General features: G+C 37.8%; 2 protein-coding genes across 3 annotated transcripts; one reads left to right on the top strand and one right to left on the bottom strand.

Moving 5' to 3' along the window:
- The first annotated feature begins 5,143 nt into the window (after positions 1-5,143).
- LOC103713243 lies at positions 5,144-12,130 on the top strand. The gene is made up of 7 exons (XM_008800107.4): positions 5,144-5,321; positions 10,548-10,725; positions 10,918-10,980; positions 11,113-11,160; positions 11,289-11,348; positions 11,618-11,675; positions 11,789-12,130. Exons 2-7 carry the CDS (start codon positions 10,579-10,581, stop codon positions 11,860-11,862), a joined length of 450 nt encoding a protein of 149 aa, XP_008798329.1. The 5' UTR covers positions 5,144-5,321; positions 10,548-10,578; the 3' UTR covers positions 11,863-12,130.
- Positions 12,131-14,101: 1,971 nt separating this feature from the next.
- Positions 14,102-20,780, bottom strand: LOC103713244 (F-box/FBD/LRR-repeat protein At1g13570-like). Of its 2 annotated transcripts, XR_001879801.3 has the most exons (5): positions 19,680-20,780; positions 19,413-19,556; positions 18,759-19,310; positions 14,999-15,274; positions 14,102-14,915 (listed from the first exon to the last, which is right to left on the bottom strand). XR_001879801.3 is itself a non-coding variant. In XM_008800109.4 (3 exons), the coding sequence occupies exons 1-3, from the start codon at positions 20,601-20,603 to the stop codon at positions 18,978-18,980; spliced, it is 1,401 nt and encodes a 466-aa protein (XP_008798331.2). In that variant the 5' UTR covers positions 20,604-20,780; the 3' UTR covers positions 18,592-18,977. The 2 variants fall into 2 exon arrangements, 1 of the variants encoding a protein (XP_008798331.2); XM_008800109.4 differs by lacking the exons at positions 14,102-14,915; positions 14,999-15,274 and having other exon boundaries at positions 18,592-19,310.
- Positions 20,781-21,486: the final 706 nt, after the last annotated feature.

Here is a 21,486-nt window from a genome sequence, read left to right on the forward strand (position 1 = left end):
ACTTATGTATGGAGTTGGCTTCCAACCACACTGCTGGTGCCTGCTATAAATCAATCATAGCAGCGTGCATGCCCATGCATCCAGGCTGCAACAAGTTCGAGAAATAAATTTTGGTAAAATTTTGCGACATATATTACAATAATCTCCTATATTTTATTAAATATATCTAACTCATGCACACAAACTTGTGCAGTCACCACCATAACCATTTCATATCCGTTCCATGAAAGCCAATTCAACTCGTTGCACATGTATTGTGTTACTTTTTGCAATTATAATTTGTACGACTATCAATGCAATAATCTTTTACAACTAATATTTTTATACATTTGTGGAAATTTGAGACATTATAAATTATAACTTGATATGAATATTTCATCCCTTGATGATTCCCGTGCTACTTACCCGTTCTTGGGCATTTTAGTTAATTTTGCAAACCACGCCCATTGAGGGTCATAATCTAGTGCCCAACAGAAAATTAAAAGTGGTCACAGACAATAAAGAATTGGATTGCTATCTTCTATCAGGTTGACAATCATCTTATTTTTCTCAGAAACTGAGCTTATATTGAAAGAAATCAAGAAAGAAGAAATCATCAAAAAATGAAGGACCTCGCTCCCATGGTCCAAGGCATTTCTTTTACGTACCTCAATTCGTAGGGATTACAAGCGTGACGTCTTCCAGCTGCTCAAATTTATTATCTGATTTAACATTCGATTGCCTTTACGGTCTAAGGCCTCATGCACGTCCAATCACAGCTTGCCTTTTGCTAGGCCATGAGGTGACCTCTCGGCTGCTAGTCTTTAAGACCACTTACCAGCATGAATCCAGAGGTATGTAACGTTAACTTCGAGGGAAAAAAATGATATCATCTCATTTTCTCGACAAATATATAGGATTCGAATTCGGAGGTTTCGATGTGACCGCAGGTATTTCTATACCCCGACCCGTATATACTTCTACTTTATTAATTTTCTCTTTTTTTATTTGAAGCACACTCCACTGTTGTGCATGCGGAATGCATAAATAGCATATGCATCTACATCTTGTGTAATATAATTAGCTAAATTCTTCTTTTGGACAGCTTGCTTACGTTTTTTTTGACGGTAGCACTAGCGTTGAGGACCGGCCCTAGATCTAAATTTTATTTATTTTTAATTAAATTTTAAAATAAGTTAGTATAAAATTTGATATTTTTATATTCAAATTCGGCCAATGAACAGTTTTAGGCAACACGTTAGCTCTGAAAATAAGATGACTGATTATCTCAAGAGCAAATCAAGTAAATCGTGGGCAAACTTAAAGCTAGAAGAACGAAGGGCGACAAGATAGAAGCTCGCTTTGCTAATTCCTAAGATATATCCGTCCAAAAATAAATAAATAAATAAATAAATAAATAAATAAATCTAATCAAGGATAATCAAAAACATTTAGAGTCCCCTCTAACAAAAAAATCGAACAATGCCTTGGAAAAAGCCGGAAGAGTTGTATGGCCATCATCCATCAACACGTCTAAGAATACTTGAAAAGATGGACTTGTTCTCATAGATTCTCGATCAAAAAAATTCGATCTGCTGCGAGCTTTCAAAATGTTGTCTCTTTCTTTCTTATTTTTTCCTTTTCTTGTTTTTGGATTTCATGATTTTCAATCTTTTATTTTCTTCTATCCCAATATTTCAGACTTGAATCTTTTCGACAAGTCTTTTCGCATTTTGAAATATTTCAATTTTGATCTCACAAAAAGCATTCTCTTCCCCTTACGAGCCTGCGGTCAAATTGCCCCTTGTTCGAACCAGAGATGCCAAGGATGAGTCGAAGTAGTTTGTGGAGCTTCTTTGAGTTCTGAAAATTATCCTATCATATTTATACTCTTCTTTTATTCCGCATCAGATATTGAAGAGATATTGAAGTGTGTCAGCCCCAAGCACCATTTTGTAGACCCACTCTTCAGGCCCCAAGAGTCTCACTTAGGGCAAGGGCCAGCTGGACTCCAGATAGGGTTAAATAAAAAAATTGTTAATCTGAGTTTCCGATAGAGAGGCTCCATGCTGGCCTTTTCTCTTTCTTAGATTATTTTAGTATTTTAAATTTTTGTATCCCTATTATTTCATCTTGAAATGCCATATTTTTGCTTCACGAGAAGTCTAGTTCTCATTTATAGAGATGAAAGGAAGAGTGAGAGACGTCGGTCCCATTGCTAAGCTGAGGACTGCATGGGAGGACTTTAGATATGCACACCAACTGTTGCAGGCTGGCTTCATTATTATAGAAGGTGACTCAACTACTATTATAGGATGGATTCAGGAGGGTCCGTAGGTGGTGGGGTAGGACCATCTCATACTCCATAATATTTGGGTGATGGATAGTGACGAGAAGATCTTCCTCGCTAAGCATGTCTATAGAAAGGCTAATGGGGCTGCCGATTAGGTGGCCTCTTATGTGGCTAGTCACTCAGGCGGTACTCTGTGGATGCAGGAGGAAAAGCTAGCTGTCTAGAGCTCTCCGCAATGTTTTGTTTTCTAGTTTTATTAGATGCATCCGTACTCGTGTAGTATGAGGCGCCGGCTAAAAATAAATAAATAAATAAATAGAGGGTGAGATCCTTTGCCTTTCTTCTTTCCCCACCAACACTAGCCAGGTTAGTCTCTTCTTTTAATTCTTAACTTATGCTCACTTATAGAATGGATACTAACACCAATTCCTCTTTTAGTTTCTCTTCACTATTTTTTCATGTGTAGCTTACCTTTGCATAGACAGAAGCCCTTAATAGGGTTATCGTAATCCAGGGAGGTAGAACCCAGAGTCATACACAAACAAAATGCTGAGCGATGATCACACAACTCTAATCTAGCAATCTAATCTAATCTTACACCACAGCTAATCAAGCATTTCATCTTGCGGCAATTCTCTACCAATGATCGAGATGCAACCCGGTCATACAAGTATCTTCCTTCTGTTGATTCAAAAATCAATTATGATACATTTAAATCGAATGATCCATATCATTAATCATGATCTATACCGATGATATGTCTACAACTAAAAATCATATATTTTGATATCTCTAACCAACGCATCACGAGTAAAAAAATAAATATTTAAAATGATATCAAACTATATATTATTATAATCTAAGTACTAAATCTATCGATTTTTCAATCTACGAATATTTTAAAATACGTAGATCATAATTAATAAGCTGGTACATAGACTAAAGGCTATCAGAATATATTATTTTTAGTTTTTAGATAATTTTAGTATTATAGTTCACGATTAATAATATAAATATTTGATTTATATATTTTATTATTGATTTTTAAATCGAAAAAAGTGTATACCTTTTTCTTCACAGAGAAGTATATTCCGTCTCTTTGCATATATAAAATACTAAAAATGATTTAAAAATTATAAAATAATGTATACTTCCCATGAAGTTGAAATGCAATGCGGAAGAAGACTGAATCCGTGTTGGAACCCACTTTTGGAAAATAAAAAATTGAATTTGCCAAGGTCAGCATTTGACATTTTTGTCACTAATAGTTGGTATCTGTTACCACTTACGTACCATTTTGACTTTCATTCAGCACGAAAGCGTTGATGTATATTTATATGATAGCATGTGATCATAGATATCCATGGAATAATATTTCATGTAGGAACATCTAGTAATTAAGCATCAACGGAGCAAAGCAGCCAAGTCCCACTAGCTAGCTTCGATCACCTTCCCTGCATTGCATCTGCCCAAGCGCCCTTTCCCAATTCCCATGGAGGAGTATCGGTTCAAAAAAAAAAAAAAACAAACAAAAAAGCAAACAGCAGCAACAACTAGCAGGAAGACATTTAGTAGCAGGGACCTTGTACCCTGTAATAATTTTATTTTAAACCCAGGGAATTGGAACTCGAAGCTAGGTCGGCATGGCCCCGGTCTAAAAGGATTTCTTTTCCATATGCCACGGTAAAGATGAATCGAAGAGCCATTTAATATGGCTGTAGATGTCGACTCGACGTGGACCGGACACGCTTCCCGAGGAGGATCCGAAACCCTAATGACGCTGGCCCTGCCACGAGCTACGATGCTCTAGAAACCCTGGTTTGGTGCCTTGGTGCCGCCATTAATGCCAGCCGTGCACAGAACCAGATGGCCTCAACCGCGCGTCTCACCCACCGGCCTCTCCATTCCTTTATTGTCATATGGGCTCGGCACCTTTGTACACTTTCCACAACATAACTACGATCTCTCCCCGCGAGCCAGCTCATACTATAAACCATTGGATTAAGTTTTGGAAGGAGAACAACGGAGAGGTGGGATAGATAAGGAGAGAGAAGGGGTGAGAAGAAGCGGTGGCAATGGTTGTTCCCATGGTTCTGTTAAAGATAGCAGCACGCTGGCTGTTCACATTTTACAGGGCAGCTAAGAAGTTCAGGAACTATGGTTTCCTCCACAGAAACCCCTCTAGATTGCACCAAGTTTCCTCCCTTTACTCCAGCGTGACCAAGTGTTCCTTAGAGGGGAGGGAGGCCCAGAGTATAGTTTGTGACTTCCAAGGCATTCTTCTCCAATCTTCTTCTCTCTTCCCTTACTTCATGCTGGTGGCCTTCGAAGGTGGAAGCATCTTCAGGGCTTTCCTCCTCCTCCTCTCCTTCCCATTTCTCTGGACCTTGGGCCACCATGGGGATATGAGTATGAGAGTCATGGTCTTTATCACCTTTGTGGCCTTAGGGGACATGAACCTCGTCGCAAGGGCAGTGCTCCCCGAGTTCTATCTCGAGAGCCTCCACCTCCAAGGGGGAAGAAATTAAGGCTAGCGCTGTGCTTTCAATTGATCCCACTCCATTTCGGGTTCGGGTCGGGTCTTCGGGTCGGGATCAAGTGAACCCGAAATAGATCCAAAAAAATTATGGGTCGGATTGGATCGGGTCAGGATCCAGTGAACCCGAAATAGATCCAAAAAAAATTATGGGTCGGGTCGGGTCGGGTCGGGTTCAGATTAGGTCCGACCCAAAAAATGGTTCGGATCAAATTTTAAGACCAGATCCGGATCCACGGATCCTAAAATTTGGGTCGGGTCGGGTCACGGGTCGACCCGACCCATTTGCAGCCTTAGGCCGATGGGATCGGCACGTTATGTTTGTTTTCGCATCGCCATCATTGTTTGGGATCTTGGCGCTGGGGAATCTTGGACGCCCGCAAGGCTCACGCTATCTTGGAAAAAAAAAGGGGGAGAATAAATAAAAAATCTCCCTTCTTCTTCTACCCCGTTTTCATCCGCTACTCTCTCTCCCTGTCTTCTTCTTGGAAGCCGATTGTTCTCTCGTCGGAGGTAAAATCTGAACTCTTTTCATCTTTTTTATGGGCGTTTATGCTGATTTTTTTTTTGCTCCATTTAGGATTCAGATCTTCTGTACATTGCATCCTTGTATTTTGTTAGTGGTTAATTTTTTATTATTTTTTCCGATTCGTTTTATTTAAGAGAAAGTCCTGTTCAGCTTCCTCCCATCACGGGTTCTTCAAGGTTTTTTTTTCTTTAATTTTTTTCCTTTTATCCATTTTAAGAGTAATTTAAAATCTGTGATGTTATCTCGTGAAGAAAAAAAAATAGATAGATTTTTTGTTGGTGATTCGGTGTTTCTTTTGTACCCATCAATGAGGTTGAGCCAATATAATGGACTATCAATTAGATCATTAGGAATGCTTTACAACTGTTCAATGTGTGCTTGACCTAACAAACACTCGACATGAGTCATGGGATAAAGTTGGTTGTTTAGAACTCGTAGATCTATCAAAAAAAATCATAGATTATCCTTTTTTAATTCTTTTTTTTTGACCTTATTAAGCAATGAATGCCACATTCTATGGCCATAGAAAACAATCAGATGATTAGGATGGCTTTTCAAATGGGGAAAATCTGTGAATCTCATAGGTTGGTCATATTGATTTTGAAGGCCATTGCTTCTTGAAAATGTGGTGGAAAATTGATGGAAATCCATGTTCTCTCATTTTTGTCCTACATTATCTGGCCTTGAAACGATATTGCTGTTTAAATGAAAAGTTTCACAATTTTGTGAAGATATGGCTTATAAATCCTGTCATCTTATGGTGATTTCCATAGGGTGGATCAAAAGATGAATAATTTTGCTTTAAGTGATCACTCAGCAAACTAACTTTTATAGTAACTAGAGCTTATGGATGAATTTAGGAAAGATCTTGTGTTTTAGTAGTTTCTTTGTAAACTTGTATCTTCAACTTTTAAAGATTTGAATAAGGACTGTTCCTTGAAATCTTAGTTAACAAATAAGGCGTGTAGTGACCAGGATCCAATTGTAAATCTATGAGGTCCAAGTGCGAAGAGCCAAAAATATAATCTAGACTCACAAGGATCCCATGATGGAGGATGAAGAGATTCTTGAATATTATTCATCATACCAAATGGTTCATGAAGGGGCTACAATGTTAATTATGGTCATTCTGCAAGATGGATTTTGCATTTCTGATCAGTTGGATTAATTATCTTCATCCAATGGTGAATCAAACACATTAAGAAAATAGTGAATCAACGGGCAGCAAAGTCCGACAATTTAATTTATTGCAGGCTTAATGTTGGTCCCCACTGTTAGATCTTAAAAATATAGCAATAGTGCATGAAGTTGGTGATCGTCAATGAGATTTGCTCAAGAGTGTTGATGCAACTAGAGTACCAGCTGGGGCTAAATATGTCTCTTTTATCGAATTAAACATATTCTTTCAGAATATTTTCCTGGCTATTTCAGAAAATTTTTAAGAAGTAAAAAGGTTGCACAAAGTTAAAGGTTCGTAGATCTATATATTTTTAGGAAGAAAGATATTTTATTGTCTTTTCTCTTTCTTCATCTTATTTTTCTTGTTTTATGAGTTGACATTTCTCTGATTTTCATTCTATACTTTGTAAAAAAAATTCAAGACATTAATGCTTTGATCCAAATACAAGAAGATGTGTTTTAGGTTGCTATGCTAAATTTGATTGGCTTTTTTTTCTTTTTTTTTTCTTTCCATAAGTTTCATATGTTGAAGTTTCGAATAAAATTTGGAAAGCAAGAAAAAATGTTAAAGGATGCGCCCAGGGCATCCGTTTAGATGATCGAACCCTGTAATTAACTTCTGAAGTTTTTTCCCTTTATTAATCAATGACTACGGTTATCAAATATCTTTCTAAATTGCTCCCTCAAAATAACTCATGATCTCTCTATCTCAATCACTAATCCACCCATGAATGCACTAGTTCCTCTTTTGTCACCGAATGAATGGTTTATTTATTTTTTCTTGAAGCATAGATGCTAGATTTGAAATTGCTCCTTTTAGGATATAAGGACCATGAGTAACTCATATGATGAAGCATAGGCTGCTGTAGAAAACTTTAGGAAGTCAAATCTCTTGGTGTCGAATTTGAACCTCCAATTGAACATTGATATGCTACTAATATAACAAAGACATTGTTCTTAAAGTAAGGCTATGGGGCTCTGCACAAATCACCTATTACTTTTCTGTGCTAACATGGCATGAGGGGATTGGTGCGACTTACGGTGGTCAGTGTGATTTGTGAGGGGGTGGTTGTAATCATGACATTCCATTCTAGAGTCAGAATGGCATAAGGAATTCACAAGGTGACCAAGCAAAAAAGCCTCATAGCATCTTTGTTCTTGTTCTGTCCCAAGGGCATCTATTGCCATTAGAAGTAATAATTTTCTATGGTGGTAGTCTATTTCATGTAGTACCTACCTCCTCTTGATTGTTGACTCAATCAAATTTCACATTCTTAAAATTTTCACTTCTTTTTCGTAACCATGATCCGAAATCAGATTATCTTAATGTAAATTTATGCCCATACGTTAGCTTTCCCTCTTTCTTTCCTTACATCCAGCTTGCTCCGACTAATGGAAACCTTTTTCAATCTTTCCTGCTGGACAGAGCCATATAATTCTTTTTAAAATAATTTTTGTCCCCAGTGACTGTGATGCTTTGCTCAAAGTATGGCGATGTGTTTGATCTGAGTGCTTTGGTCAGCGGACTATTTGGTCCAGATGGTTTTTGTATAACTTTTAGGTCAAACATGAGCCTAAAAGAATTGATTGGTCTCAGAGCATTCCCACTTGATCCAGTCTAATTGTTTTGTCTAGTATTCAGAGTTCATTTGACTGCATTATCCTATGGGGGAACCTAAAGCAGAAAATTGTAATAAAAAATTTAAATCGAACCTAATGGCCCCATCTACTTTATATAAGTCTATCAGTACTTTGCTTTCCACTATCGTGTTGTTAAAACCTGAACCAAGAAAATGATAGTACTTTGATATGCACTATCTTATCGATAAAACATGAACTAGGAAATTGTAGTACCTTGATTTGCACTATCCTATCAGTAAAACCTGAACTAGGAAATATTACCTCCCATCACTAAGTTTCTTTCTCCTCTTCCTCCTCCTCCTCCTTGCCTTCGTACTTTTCATTTTTGCCTTCAATTTATATTTCTCATTAATTGAATTAGTCTCAAGATCGTGTTGGAGTGAAGAATCAGGTCTGATCAAGCTCAAAGATAGCTCCATTTAGAAGAACAATGCTTAAAGGGTCTAACTGGAGGATAAATATAAAGATATATCTATTGGGTGGTAAATGATGGGACAGTATTTTAGACAACTTACTGCTAACAAAGAATGTGGTACTTGAGGGTCGAAAGAGACTCAAAAAAGTTGGTATGAAATATAAAAACTAGACATTTGGTTATGACATCTATTCATCTTTTTATGCATCCATCTATACATACATACAAACCTACATACTACATTCATCTATTTATATATTATATGTACATATGTATGTATATGTGCATCTACTTGTGTCAACTCCATGTGCTTTGATTTCTGAAAAGAGAAGGGAAAAAAGAAATCTCTTGCGACCTCCCTCTTCTTTGCTTCTTATATCCTTCCCATAAATATCCAAGAAATTTGGAGAATAAAACAATGCCTTACGCATGTTAACTGTTATTTGGTGCATGTATGGTTCCAAAACCATGCTTCCACTGCTAGGCACAATAATCATCATCACCATTCCAGCCTTTTCTCAAAATTTGGGGATCAACAATAAAGACAACTCTTAAGTCAAGGAGATACCATTCAAACAGTGAGCAAATATTTTTGATTAGCTGTCAACTAGATGTCAACCCTCTAATAATGGATGCCGAATTCCTAGCTCATAAAACTTCTGGCAAATGAGTGCCTTTCCATGAAACCTAAATGCCAATCATTGGTAGGATGATTGTTGTCGAACTTATGCAACAAGTGAGCAAGCCTTTGAAATTTTCTCAACATTGAACAGGTCTGGGTGAAGAAGATAGGTTTGAAGTCCTGACATAGTGAATTGTGTTTTCTTTGAAACACATATTATAGGGCAAAGGGAGTCAAGTTTAAATACAATTCCATATGATGAAAATAGAAGGGACCAGAAGATAGAGTGATGTAATGCATTACTATCTGGGAAGAATGCCAGGATAGATGAATGCAGATTCTGGTTGCAGTAGATAGGATGCAGGACTTTCAGTTTTTTTTTTCACCTCCAAGGATGCTTCAATGTCATGTAATGTTATATTGTCCTTAAATGACAATGTTAATAAGTTTTCCTCTTTAACACCTCCAAGGTTCCTTGGTGCTTGTTATTCATTGAAGCAATGTTGGTTGATGAGTGTGCTGAAGTTGTTAATGTTATTTGGAATTATGGGTTTCAGAAAGTGGTTGGACTATAATAGGATTCCTTTTTAAAATTGTAGATTTGGTTAGAATTGAAGGAAAGATCGCCAAACAAGTGTTTTTTCATCGCCTTTCCGCCTTTTAACAGAAAAAAGGGTGAGGGATGCATTGGTTCAAATAAAACATGAAGTTGAGTTGAGCGTTTGGGTTACAGAATCGTCAATCGATACATCAAAGGAATGCTAGAAGAACTTACGGGAAACCTGCTATCCTGTGTGGATCATAATTTTGGACATTAAAGAGAGAACAATAATTGTTTAAAGAAGAGAGTATAATTGTTTAATGGATATGATTTCGCATTGAACTTTAAGAAACAAGGATCAGTTTGCATGGGTGCATTAAAGTATCAATGTACACCAGTAGAAGATGTGCAACCATAGATTCTGAAGCTTGACGAGTAAGTCTTTTCTATATGTATCTTCATTCCTTATTCCTTTTCCATGAATGTGAAGTTTATTCTCATATTAGCAATGGCAATTGTTACCGTACACATGATTAGGCTTCTGAAACCCTGAAAAATGTCCTTTGCAATTTTCTTCTTTTGTTGTATGGCTCCGAGTCATCCTGCTATTTGCTCAAATCAGAGTCTTCTGGCTTGTTTTAGGCATCTTTTATGATAGCTTTTCTTTACAGACATGTCCTTCCATTTGCAAAGTCTTCATTTCTGGTCGATCACCAGAAAGATTATAGAGAATTGTTCATTTTAGAATAAATTTGACAGTTCTCTTAAGTTTAGAATTTATGAGACATGTTGTCAAACATTTTCAATTACAGCTTGTCTGTCAAAGACTTGTTTGAGCACACTATGTCAGACATGAAGGCTGCTGAAGCCAATGAGCAGTTATGTACAGATAGCAGTGTCAAAGAGATGGTTGATGATGATGCTTCCGCCATGGACCCTGAAATTTTGGACCAAAATGAGGGGAATGCCATGCCGTCATCCCAAGACGAGGTGCTATTATGCTTTTCTCTTTACTCCATTATTTTCCAAGCAGTTGGCTCTGATACTTGATATGTTACATGCATTGCTTCTGAATATATCTGGGTTTTTGTGTGACCTTGATAAAGTGGTTTGAGCTATGCTCTGTGTTGTATGGATGTAAGTTAGACCCATATGGTTAATTACATGACTGCCTATTTGCAGGAGGAAACAATAAAGAAGAAATATGGAGGAATTTTACCCAAAAAACCACCACTCATATCCAAGGTAAGAACCCTCTTCCTTTAGAATCATCCATTTATCACTTCATGTAATATAGTTGCATAAAATTAGGAAAAGACAAATAATTCCTTTTCCTGTACAATAAGGAATAACATCACAGAGAATTAACTTCTCCAGGACCATGAACGTGCTTACTTTGATTCTGCTGATTGGGCTTTAGGAAAGGTACAATATGTGTTGAACTTTGCAGATACACTGTTTTTTTCTACTCAGTTTGTTGTTAGCCATGAATCTTCTAGGCCTATTTTATTGTTTATTTTTAACTCTGATTTTTTTTCCATTGATACTGGTAGCAAGGAGGGCAACCTCACAAGCCTAAAGGACCCCTTGAGGCACTTCGGCCTAAATTGCAGGTACCCACGTTTTGCCTTCTCTTATCCTATTTGACATTCATGTGTACTATGATGTGATTTTTAAAATTGTCCCTTGTGATTTGTCCCTAAAAATTCACATAGGTGAATGCATCATATTTTTGAGCCGCACTTCCTCCATCCCCTTGAGGAATGCAAACATGCATCAAACAACCACTTGTTCATATATGCATACACTGTTGTTATATATATGAAAAACAGGCAATGCATCTATCATTATAATGCATATAATTGTTTTGCTGATTTTATAGCCTACACCTCAACAACAAGTTCGTTCCCGCTCAGTCTATGCATCTACGGAGAATGAAGGTATCAGTGTATATGTCATTGTTTTATCACTAAATCTGATTTTTTTCCTCCTTTTCTCTTTCCTGTTATTTAAAAAGGTCCTGCTGATCACTGGTTCTCGTTTTTGGGCATAGATGGTGGTAATGCTGCTTCTGAGGATGTGAACAACAATAACAGCACCAACAATGAGACCAGCAACAACCCGTAATTGCATGTTATTGAGTCTTGGTGTTGGTGAGCTTTCTGCTTTACTAGCTCTATTCTTGCAAAATGCGATAAGTCCATATGGAGCTTCTAGGAATAAGTGATATAATGTTTTCCCATGAGCAGTTAATGCTGCAATGTTGATTGCAGCCAAGACTTGTGGTACTAGACTTGCAGCATGCAGGATTTTTGTAGGCACGGAACGTATTATCTCATATAATAAATTCCATGGACGGGTTGGCATTAAGTGCATCCTTCCCTCTTTGTGATCATAGATATGTTGCATGCTAATATTGTGGGAAACTGGAAAATGCTGCAGATTATTATTTATAAGATTCCAAAAATTTGGCATGCTGATGCAGAAAAGTGGAAAATGCTGCAGTTATAATTTATATCATTTGAAATGTTTGGTGGGAAATAGCAGAGATGAGAAGGTTTAGATAATCCTTCTTCTGTGGAATGAGAATACACTTTTTGATATATTTTTCTAACAGTTTTCATCCTACTTTCTATCCTTCTTTGCTCAACATTTCTAGGAAATATCATAGTGATGAGCCATCATAGGATTTGAAAATTGGACCTCTTTCAAGAGCAAGGAGAGGCTATTCAGCTGTTGGCTTACAGTATCTATTTTTGAGGGATTCCTCCCAAAGCCATTCCCATTTTGCATCTCTGAGCATCACTAATTCGTCTTTTTCTTCTTTTTGCATCCTTTGGATGGTGGCTTACCATCCAAATCTAGTTCCCTTGCCTTGCCTTGTACGGCTCCAATTTTGGAGCATGGAAGATTCCCTCATGCAATCATTGGTCCCCCCACCAACAAAAAAAAAAAAGGAAATCTAATTTGGCTAATAAAAGAGATGAAGAGCAACATCTGATGGAGAGGAGGAAGGGTTATGGATAAGGAGCATATCTACGACTCTATGTCGCACCACAGTTAAATCAGACTAATCCACACCCAACTATGCCAAAACTATTCTTGGACCCATCCTGAATTGCATCAGTTTGCTCCTAAACCAAATATAACTTCAATCTTAGTTTAAAGCCTGAATCATCCTCACACTGGGTTGAGAACTTGGAGGCATTTCCTGAATGAGCCATTAGGATCAATCATTATCGATAGTTACTCTGTTTTCGTAGCTCTCTAATTACTTTCAGCATTATCATCCGGGTGCAGTTGAAGCAAGCAATCCCTTCTCATTAAATATTTGAAACTCTGCAATATTATACAGCGATCGGTATAATGTCTCATTTGCCAATTTATCAGATAGATAATCACCTATTCTGCATGCTTAGAACCACTAGGATTTTAACCGATCCATTTTTGGTATCAAGAGGAGCATTCCCTTATGTTTGGTTCAAAGAAAAAAAAAATGAGCTAGTCTCACGAGGATGGCAACACTACGATCATTTTACGAACTCCACGTAGAGGAATCCTAAGCGTTTTGGACCTTGAACAATGTCAAGTTGAATGCGATCAGTATGGATTCAAGTTTCATTTAATTCTGAAGCCAATCAAGCTATTCTAATCTTCCATCTGTTGCAGCCAAGCTTAACTACTGGGACATCATATAAAAACACTTGCTTTTAATGCATGGTGAGAGATTTCGAAAGTAGTAAAGATTTTTCAACAACATTTTGGAAGCTGTTAATAAAATGTTCTTTGTCAGATTATTTATGACAATGTAATGGACTTATGCTATTTATTTTTCATCTGTTCAAAATGTTAATGTCATGCAAATACTTTAAATCATATACGTATATCATTACATTTTTCTAAAACAATATGCACGCGCATGCCTGACATGGCAATAAATCAGGGCATCCTCCATATTTTGCCTTGCTCGTTATTTCTCTGCAAAATTTGCAGGGCCTCAGCTTGCTTGCAGCTCCATCTGCAACAAAAATCTTGGCTTCCTGAACAGAGGAGTATACCACGTTGAATTTAGCCTCATCAAAAAATATACTGGAAGCTCACATCCTAAAACATTTTGACCTTAAATCACCTCCAGCCGAACTTGATCAATTCAGATTCCAATTTGATTAATGCTAGAGATATTCAAATGTTACGTCGACCAAGTTCAGCCAGAGGTAAAATACACCAGATTTCAATGCATAATCACAAATTTTGACTTTATTAGCACTTCTCCTACAACATGTTGCAAGTTATTAGTAAAACATTTTTATCACATTTTCTGTCAAAACATAATGAACTCATTTCCATGTCAATCTTCTCATGCTAGTATCATGCTAATAATTTCATTTAAATGCATATAATTAGAACCCACACTTCCATTTATACACATGACGGGCACGAGCGTTTCAGCAGTCTCTCTACATTAACACGCAATTTCCTTAAATCCCTCAAAATATTCAGAAGGTGAACAATTGAAGGATACATTTACAAAATACATGGGGAGCAGTGTTCTGACAAAATACAAGAACTTCATCTTGTTTGGCTACTGGGGCTATAAAAATGAAAACGAAGACGAGATCTGATCACAGACATGCTCATTTTAGTTTAAATAATGAAGCCTAGCTCAAACTCCACTCCTGAGGTCGACCAATAAAGCAGCAGCAATTGAAAATTTGGCCATTTGCGAAGCACAAACAAGCTCAGCTCAGCTGCAGATTCAGTTTGTTCACATACGTCACAAGCCAAGCATGATCCGCTGGGTCGAAGCTTAGCTCAAGATAACCAAGCTTAAACACATAGCTTGCATAACCAGCTGAACCAAAACAGCTTAATATTTGCAACACTGGGCTCCTTTACACCACAATCCACAACAAGAATCTTGTCTTCCCAACTAGGACAACATACAACGTTAGTGTTAGCCTCATCAAACTCATTCAACATCTTCGCAAACTTGCTTTCAAGTTCTCCGGGGCAACCTTGTTTGCCTCATTCTGAAGAAAATCATCAGGATTAATTGACTTTCAATTGTGCTAGTTTTGTCATACTAAGTTCCAACTGCTTTTTTGACATCCTGCAACTAGCTCAATCTTTCAGCATCGATAGCCTATAGGAAATGTATGGGATTTAACATCTGCAGAAATCTATAAAGAGGCTTCTCAGCATGACTGAGATAATACTCCCCCCCCCCCCCCCCCAAAAAAAAAAAAAAAAAAAAACCACAAACCTCCAAACACCCAAATGCCAAATGGTGATGGAGATTGCTGCCGAGGGCGTCCTTAATTTCACTCTTGATGCACTTCTGCCAGGTCCTCCAGTTTGTCCATGAAGGACTGCAAACAGAAATCACTCCACATGAATTAGATCATGAGAGGGCCAGTATGAACATTGTTCATTCATAGGGCGGACAAGCTAGTTGATGTCGCTCCACTTGAAAGAGGCCTGGATTCTGAACCCTGGCAGTGGAATCCCAACTATATTTCTCAGAGAACATTGCCTATTCCTGGAAAAACGACTTTCCTTATAAAAATGGAATTCCCAAGACCAAGAAATAGCCAGCTGATATTTCAAACTCAGGCATAAATTATGCCAGAACAATGTAATGTGGAGAAAAATAGTTATTACTTTGCTAAAAGAAACAGCAGGAAACCAAGACAAAGTAACAGAAGACCATGGCACACAGCTAAAGTTATGACATTAAAACCAAAAAAAATAATTGATAAATAAATAAACCTCACAATTTATCTAATTTTCCTATAAATTTCCAATCTTACTTCTTAGACTTGGAGCGATTATAATAAATGGCAATGTACCTTCAAAATTGTTAAGAATTCTTGAATAATTTTGGGAACTGAAAACAAACTTCTCTAACAAAGTCCATTACTTATTTAAAATCCAAATCCCATATGTGCAGAACTAGACCACATAAGATTTCTCTACCTGCTTTCTCCTTGAAAAGATGGATTTCTTTACAGACTATACCACGCAAGTTATTGCTTTAAACATTCCTAGCTTTAACACAGATCATCTCAGTCCATCATCTTGAACAAATTAGTCCTAGAGTTAATTCCGTTTATTGATCAATGCTCATTACTCTAATTAACTCTTGTTATTATCCCATACTATTAAATTTTGAGATGCAGAGCATCAGTGTTCCAGACATTTATCACCACTTAAATAAATAGATAAAGACTATATGATACAGGTAAAGGTTCAAGCAAGATTAGTCTTATCTGTGTATATATTGGCAAAAGAACTTCAAGGTATGTTTGTCTACAACTTAAAGAACAAAGGAAACGAAGTGAAATCAAAAAATACCTTTTATTTATTGTTTAGGTATTCCAGACACAAAATGTTGATTTACATATAGCACACACACACCCAACTTTTTGAATAAATAATATTTAAGCTCACATAAGATGTCAAATATTCCTTTTTCCATTGAAAGACAAAAAATCTTAGTTCAGTTGGAAACATACATGTACACGTACATGCATGAATGCATGCATACAAACACTACGAATAGAAAGCATTCATCCATAAATATCTAATTATAGCTAGGTGGCATTACTTTTATCACAAACTATCTTGTTTTAGAATGTGCTATTTCTTATGAGCACGAAACAGATTACTTTGAGCAAATTATCAGTCTTAGCTAACAATTTTTTAGGCATTCTCCAGAACAAGTTTGTTTTCCACAATCATGTTTTATCCACCACCAAGGGATCCCAACCAGAATAGAAGTCTGTCTCTGTTAATGTAGCACAGTTTTAAGGTTTCTTCTGGAAAGGGTTTCTTCTCTACTGGACCGATCTAGCAATCACCATATGCCTAACCTTAGGATCTAACACAGCATATTGTGTGATGATATAAGTTTATCAATATTATGATGATATAAGATCCTAATGCCAACTGCCAATTATAAGAACTAAGAACACACCCTAGTCTTTGTTGACATTGTACCAACTGCTCGTCAGTTTAACTTCGCCATGCTTCTGTGTGTTACATGAGCAAAGAATGACCACAGGAGTGTGTTAGTGTTAAAAATGCAATATAAGCACAAGAAAACTATATAGAGGCATTCAGAAATGGCGTTTTATTACAGTAATATAAGAAAGCAAAAGACTCCAGAAATGAGCACTCTAGCAGCTCAAAGAATAACGCAGAAATTTCTACTTGTTTTAATATGCATCATCAAATATTTTCTGTCCACCCAAGTAATGTACAAAATAACGGCACTCTTTACATGTAAAAACTAAGAAAGTAATGGATGAATCAAGATATCAGATTTCAACAGAAAACTAAATTAGAACTACACAATTAAAAAAATGGATTTTAGTTTTCATGTGTTTACAAATAAGCAGGGTTGCAAATTCATCTACACATGCCAGTCAAGGCCAAAGTCATCTCACATTATCATTCAGTTTACCACTCTGGTAAACTGAAGTATAATGCAATATGACTTTGGTTTTATTTTACTTACGGCATTCTTATTATTATAATTTTTAAACCGAAGATGCAGTATTTATTTCACTCCAGACTGGGTTTCAATACCAGGTGTTATGCCCGTTGCTTTGGGGGGCTATTCATATTTAGCATCTGCCTCCCTGACCCAAAGATTTTGGGAGTATAGAAATTGCTTTAAGCGATCCTAAATCTTCATGGCATTAGAGTCTCCTGGTTTTTTGCTTGTTTAGGTTTAAAAAAGCTCTAACCTGGCCGAAGAAAGATTTTCTAGCCTTCACTACAACTCCAATCTCAGACAAGCTGATACAGCAAAATACACACACATCAAAAGGCGAAGACCTGTTTTCGAACATTGATAACAACTCCATCCATCAAAAGCATTAAGATAAAGGATCATAAAGTGAATGCCCAGTTTGGATCCAACACAACTAAAACACACACTACTATGAGCAAAAGAAAAATTCATATATTCACATAATAAGTTGGCAATATTTATGACTGCTCTTTTTTTTATGGCACCCTCCTATGTATTGCATCAGCAAAAGAGTGATAGGACTGCCAATTGAGTTAGGACTACATAAGCACATGAAAGCAACATAGAGACATTCACAAATAGCCATATTGATCATAGCAAACAAATAGCAAGCAATCCAGAAGTGAACAAAGCAGCATGTAGGATGCAACTGAAGTGGCACCATACTTGCTTCACAACATATCGGTATAATCTAATAAATTAACAACTTATATAAAGCCAAGTAATTTTTGATGGTAAAGAGCAATGGCAAGCATGAATATTTATTTGTGCACACAAACAGCAGGCATCATATATTCCTTAATGACTCAGATGGTAGTTGATAAAAGCACGTTTCAACAAAAAGCTCCACTCTCTACACTTCCTCTGACAATAACAATGATGCATAAAAATGATGTGGCTGACATGTGACCTTTTAGATGTGGTGCTCCTCTACCATTCAATCATCTCAAAAAGGTGGATCCATTGCATCATCCAGGTGAACAGAGATGTGGAACATCAGAAGGGTCGCATTAGAGTCACATCCAGCTAGCAGAACAATCAGGTGTCACCAAACACAGTAAATTAGAAGTGTCTAGTGTCCTGTATGAAATTTAAATCAGCCAAACAACAAAGGTGTAGCAATTTCCTTTGAATACAATTCCTCCATGAAATATTTCATGGATGAAATAGGGACGTCATAAGTCAAACAGCCAACAAGAACCAACAATTCATAATTTTATGCGGCAGAAAGATATCCATCATTTGCAAATCTATTCCCACCAGCTTATCTATTGAAGAAGCAAATTATCCACCAATAATGTGAAATTCACAATCTCATAAACACCAGGAAGAAATCCACAGACACTTCATAAATTTTAAATATGGAAATAAGAAGCATAATTTGTTCCATTTTCCAGTAGGATGTAGTTACTTAAATAAAAAGTTTCACCCAAAGAACTGCAGTAAAATTTTGAGTTCCAAAATAAGAACAATGAAAATAACTTACACGAAGGTTTCCATAGCAAAATCTCATAGCCACATCGATGGATAAGAAAATAGGTTATTGACACCATTATGAGCAATAAATGCGTTTTTTTCTTCAGATCACTCCTTCATGTTATTTCTGCTTTTCCAGCCATCTTATAATAACTCGGACCAAAAGGAAACCAAAGCCCAAACGATCTGAAATATCTTGAAATCTCGTTCCAAACCGAGCTGCTACAGTTCAAAATAGTGAACTCCAAGGTTGAAATCGATTATTCTCATGTTTTTCTTTCACGAAAACTACTTCAGCATTTACAGAAGCTTTATTCTGAAGCGACATATCTTGTTGTTTGGTCTCTACCCATCCCTCTTTCCAAGCACAAACAGAAATAAGAATCATGACCTTAAGCACTCGCGCTTTTTCAATGAGAAAGTTAGCAAATCCCAAATCGGTTCTCTGTCCCAAGAAACCCTTCAATGTCACACTTTTCAGATGATGATCAAGACAATCACACGAACCATGCAGCTCCCAGTCCTCCAAATCCGGCTCATCATAGTTATCCATGTCAACAATCTATAGCCAACAAAAAGGGGGGGCGAGCCCAAAGCTTCTGTTATCAAAAGGAAAAAAAACAAAAAACAAAGAAACACCAAACACTACAAATATCAAAATTACCAAAACATCCAATGTTTCCAGGCAAGGGAAGCATCTGAGCAGGTCAAAAAGTGTATGTGCCTGAAGATCGTCATTGAAGTTCACTCTAACGGCTAGCTTTTTCAGACTATGCACCAAAGTACTCAATTTACTAAGCATACTTTGCTGCGACATAGGAAGTAAATTAAACGCAGAGAGAGAGAGAGAGACGGTTAATTCAGTGCGAAGAACAAAAATGAGCTTTACAGTAACATTGCATCAATATCAGTTCTATATGAACAAAAGTACCTGGAAACAAGTGCTTCCCAACTCGAGCATCCTGATGCTCATATCAACAAAGCCCAGCAGCTCCAGCTTCGGTGCATTTCCAACTTTTACGCGCGTCCTCGTCGTCGTGCTCTTACCGAGCATCAGACACTCGAGATTCGGGGCATCGACAACGAAGAGCTCCTCGACCTCCTCCGCGTAGTCATCCAGTGTCATGCTGCAGAGAACCGGGGAGCGGAGATGGATGCGCCGGAGGCCAGCGCAGTGCACCAAAGCCAAACTCTGCAAAGCCGGGCAGCTGGAGAGAATCTCATGGACGGCGGCATCCGTCACGAGACTCCACTTCAGCTTCAGAGCTCTGAGATTAACAAGATAGGGGCGAGGGTGAGTGGGTTTCGGGAATCGGCAGTAGCATAGCTCCAAGGACTGGAGGGATTGGCATGTGATAAGGAAAGGAGGCACGAGGTAGAAGCGCTTCTCCATGGGGATGAGGAGAGCGAGATCTTGGATGCCCTTCCGGATTAGGGTTTGGATCCAGCCGTCAAGAAGGGAGACGTGGAAATAGAGGCAGGAAAGGCGGCAGATCTGGATAGGACCGGCGTGGGCGGAGAGGACGCGGCCTATGGCTTGGACGCGCCAGCCCTCCATGGCGCGCCATTGCTCCTGGTGGGCCGTACGGAGGGCGATGTGCTTCATTCTCTCAGAGCGGAGGGCGGAGTCGTCGAGGAGACGGAGGGGGGCGAGGGTCCAGAGATGGCGCCACCGGGTGGAGAGGATGCTGGTCCGGACGGAGTCTTCGATGGGGAGGAGGGAGAGGATGGAGACGATAAGGCAGTCCGGGAGGAGTCCGAATAGGTCCAGGCCGTCGGCGGCGGCGACTCCGCCGCTCAGATGCGGCTCGGAGTCAGACACTATCTTCCCCTTCTTCTTCCTGTTCGCCGCCATGGGCGGCTGGTTTCTTGAACCTACCACTCGCTCGCACACACGCTCACACGGTTTACACCGCAGTAGAGGTTGGCACAAAAAATGAGAACAAAAAAACGTGGGCGGTTACTGCGGTTTCATAGAGGTGGAGCTGGAAGAAGCCGGAGTGCACGGGCGTGGGCGTGGGCGCGGGCGCGTGGCAGCCCCAACGGGAGGCCTGTTTAAGAAGGGAAAGTACAGAGGCTTTTTTGCCACGGGACCGTTGGCGAGAGTCTGAAAAGCACACGTACGATGTACTTTGATGAATAGGATGAACGGCTGTGATCAAAGTGTTTTGTCTGATAAACACATCCCAAAATCTTCACGTGGTATCAAATGGGGGTATATATGGACAGAATTCCGTGCCGGGTTTTTATGATCATTTAGGGTGGATAATTTGCTGCTGTGAAGCCTGAATCGGTCCAGATACCGTTTCTATATTCATATCTACTAAATAAATAAATAAATATATATATATAACTATATGGTCCATATCTAAATATCTAATATTATTTATAATTTTATTTAATTTTATATAATACTTATTAATTTTTTAAAAAAATATTAATCATATTAGAAAATATATAATTATACTAATTTGCTATTAACTTGATTTACCATTTACTTAATAATATTTTTAATTATATAGATATAAAATTTAATTATCTAACTTATATCCATATCTGTATCAATACTTTTAATATCCGAATTGTATCTATATCTGTTTAAAATAAATATAGATATGAATTTTTGCACCTGACTAATATCCATATTTATATCCATATTTGCATTCGTCAAGCAACATAAATATAGATATAAATATATTGATAGCTGAGCTATATCCGAACCGTTAGATTTTCTATTT

Source organism: Phoenix dactylifera, chromosome 11 (assembly GCF_009389715.1).
Source record: "Phoenix dactylifera cultivar Barhee BC4 chromosome 11, palm_55x_up_171113_PBpolish2nd_filt_p, whole genome shotgun sequence".
Lineage (NCBI taxonomy): Eukaryota > Viridiplantae > Streptophyta > Magnoliopsida > Arecales > Arecaceae > Phoenix > Phoenix dactylifera.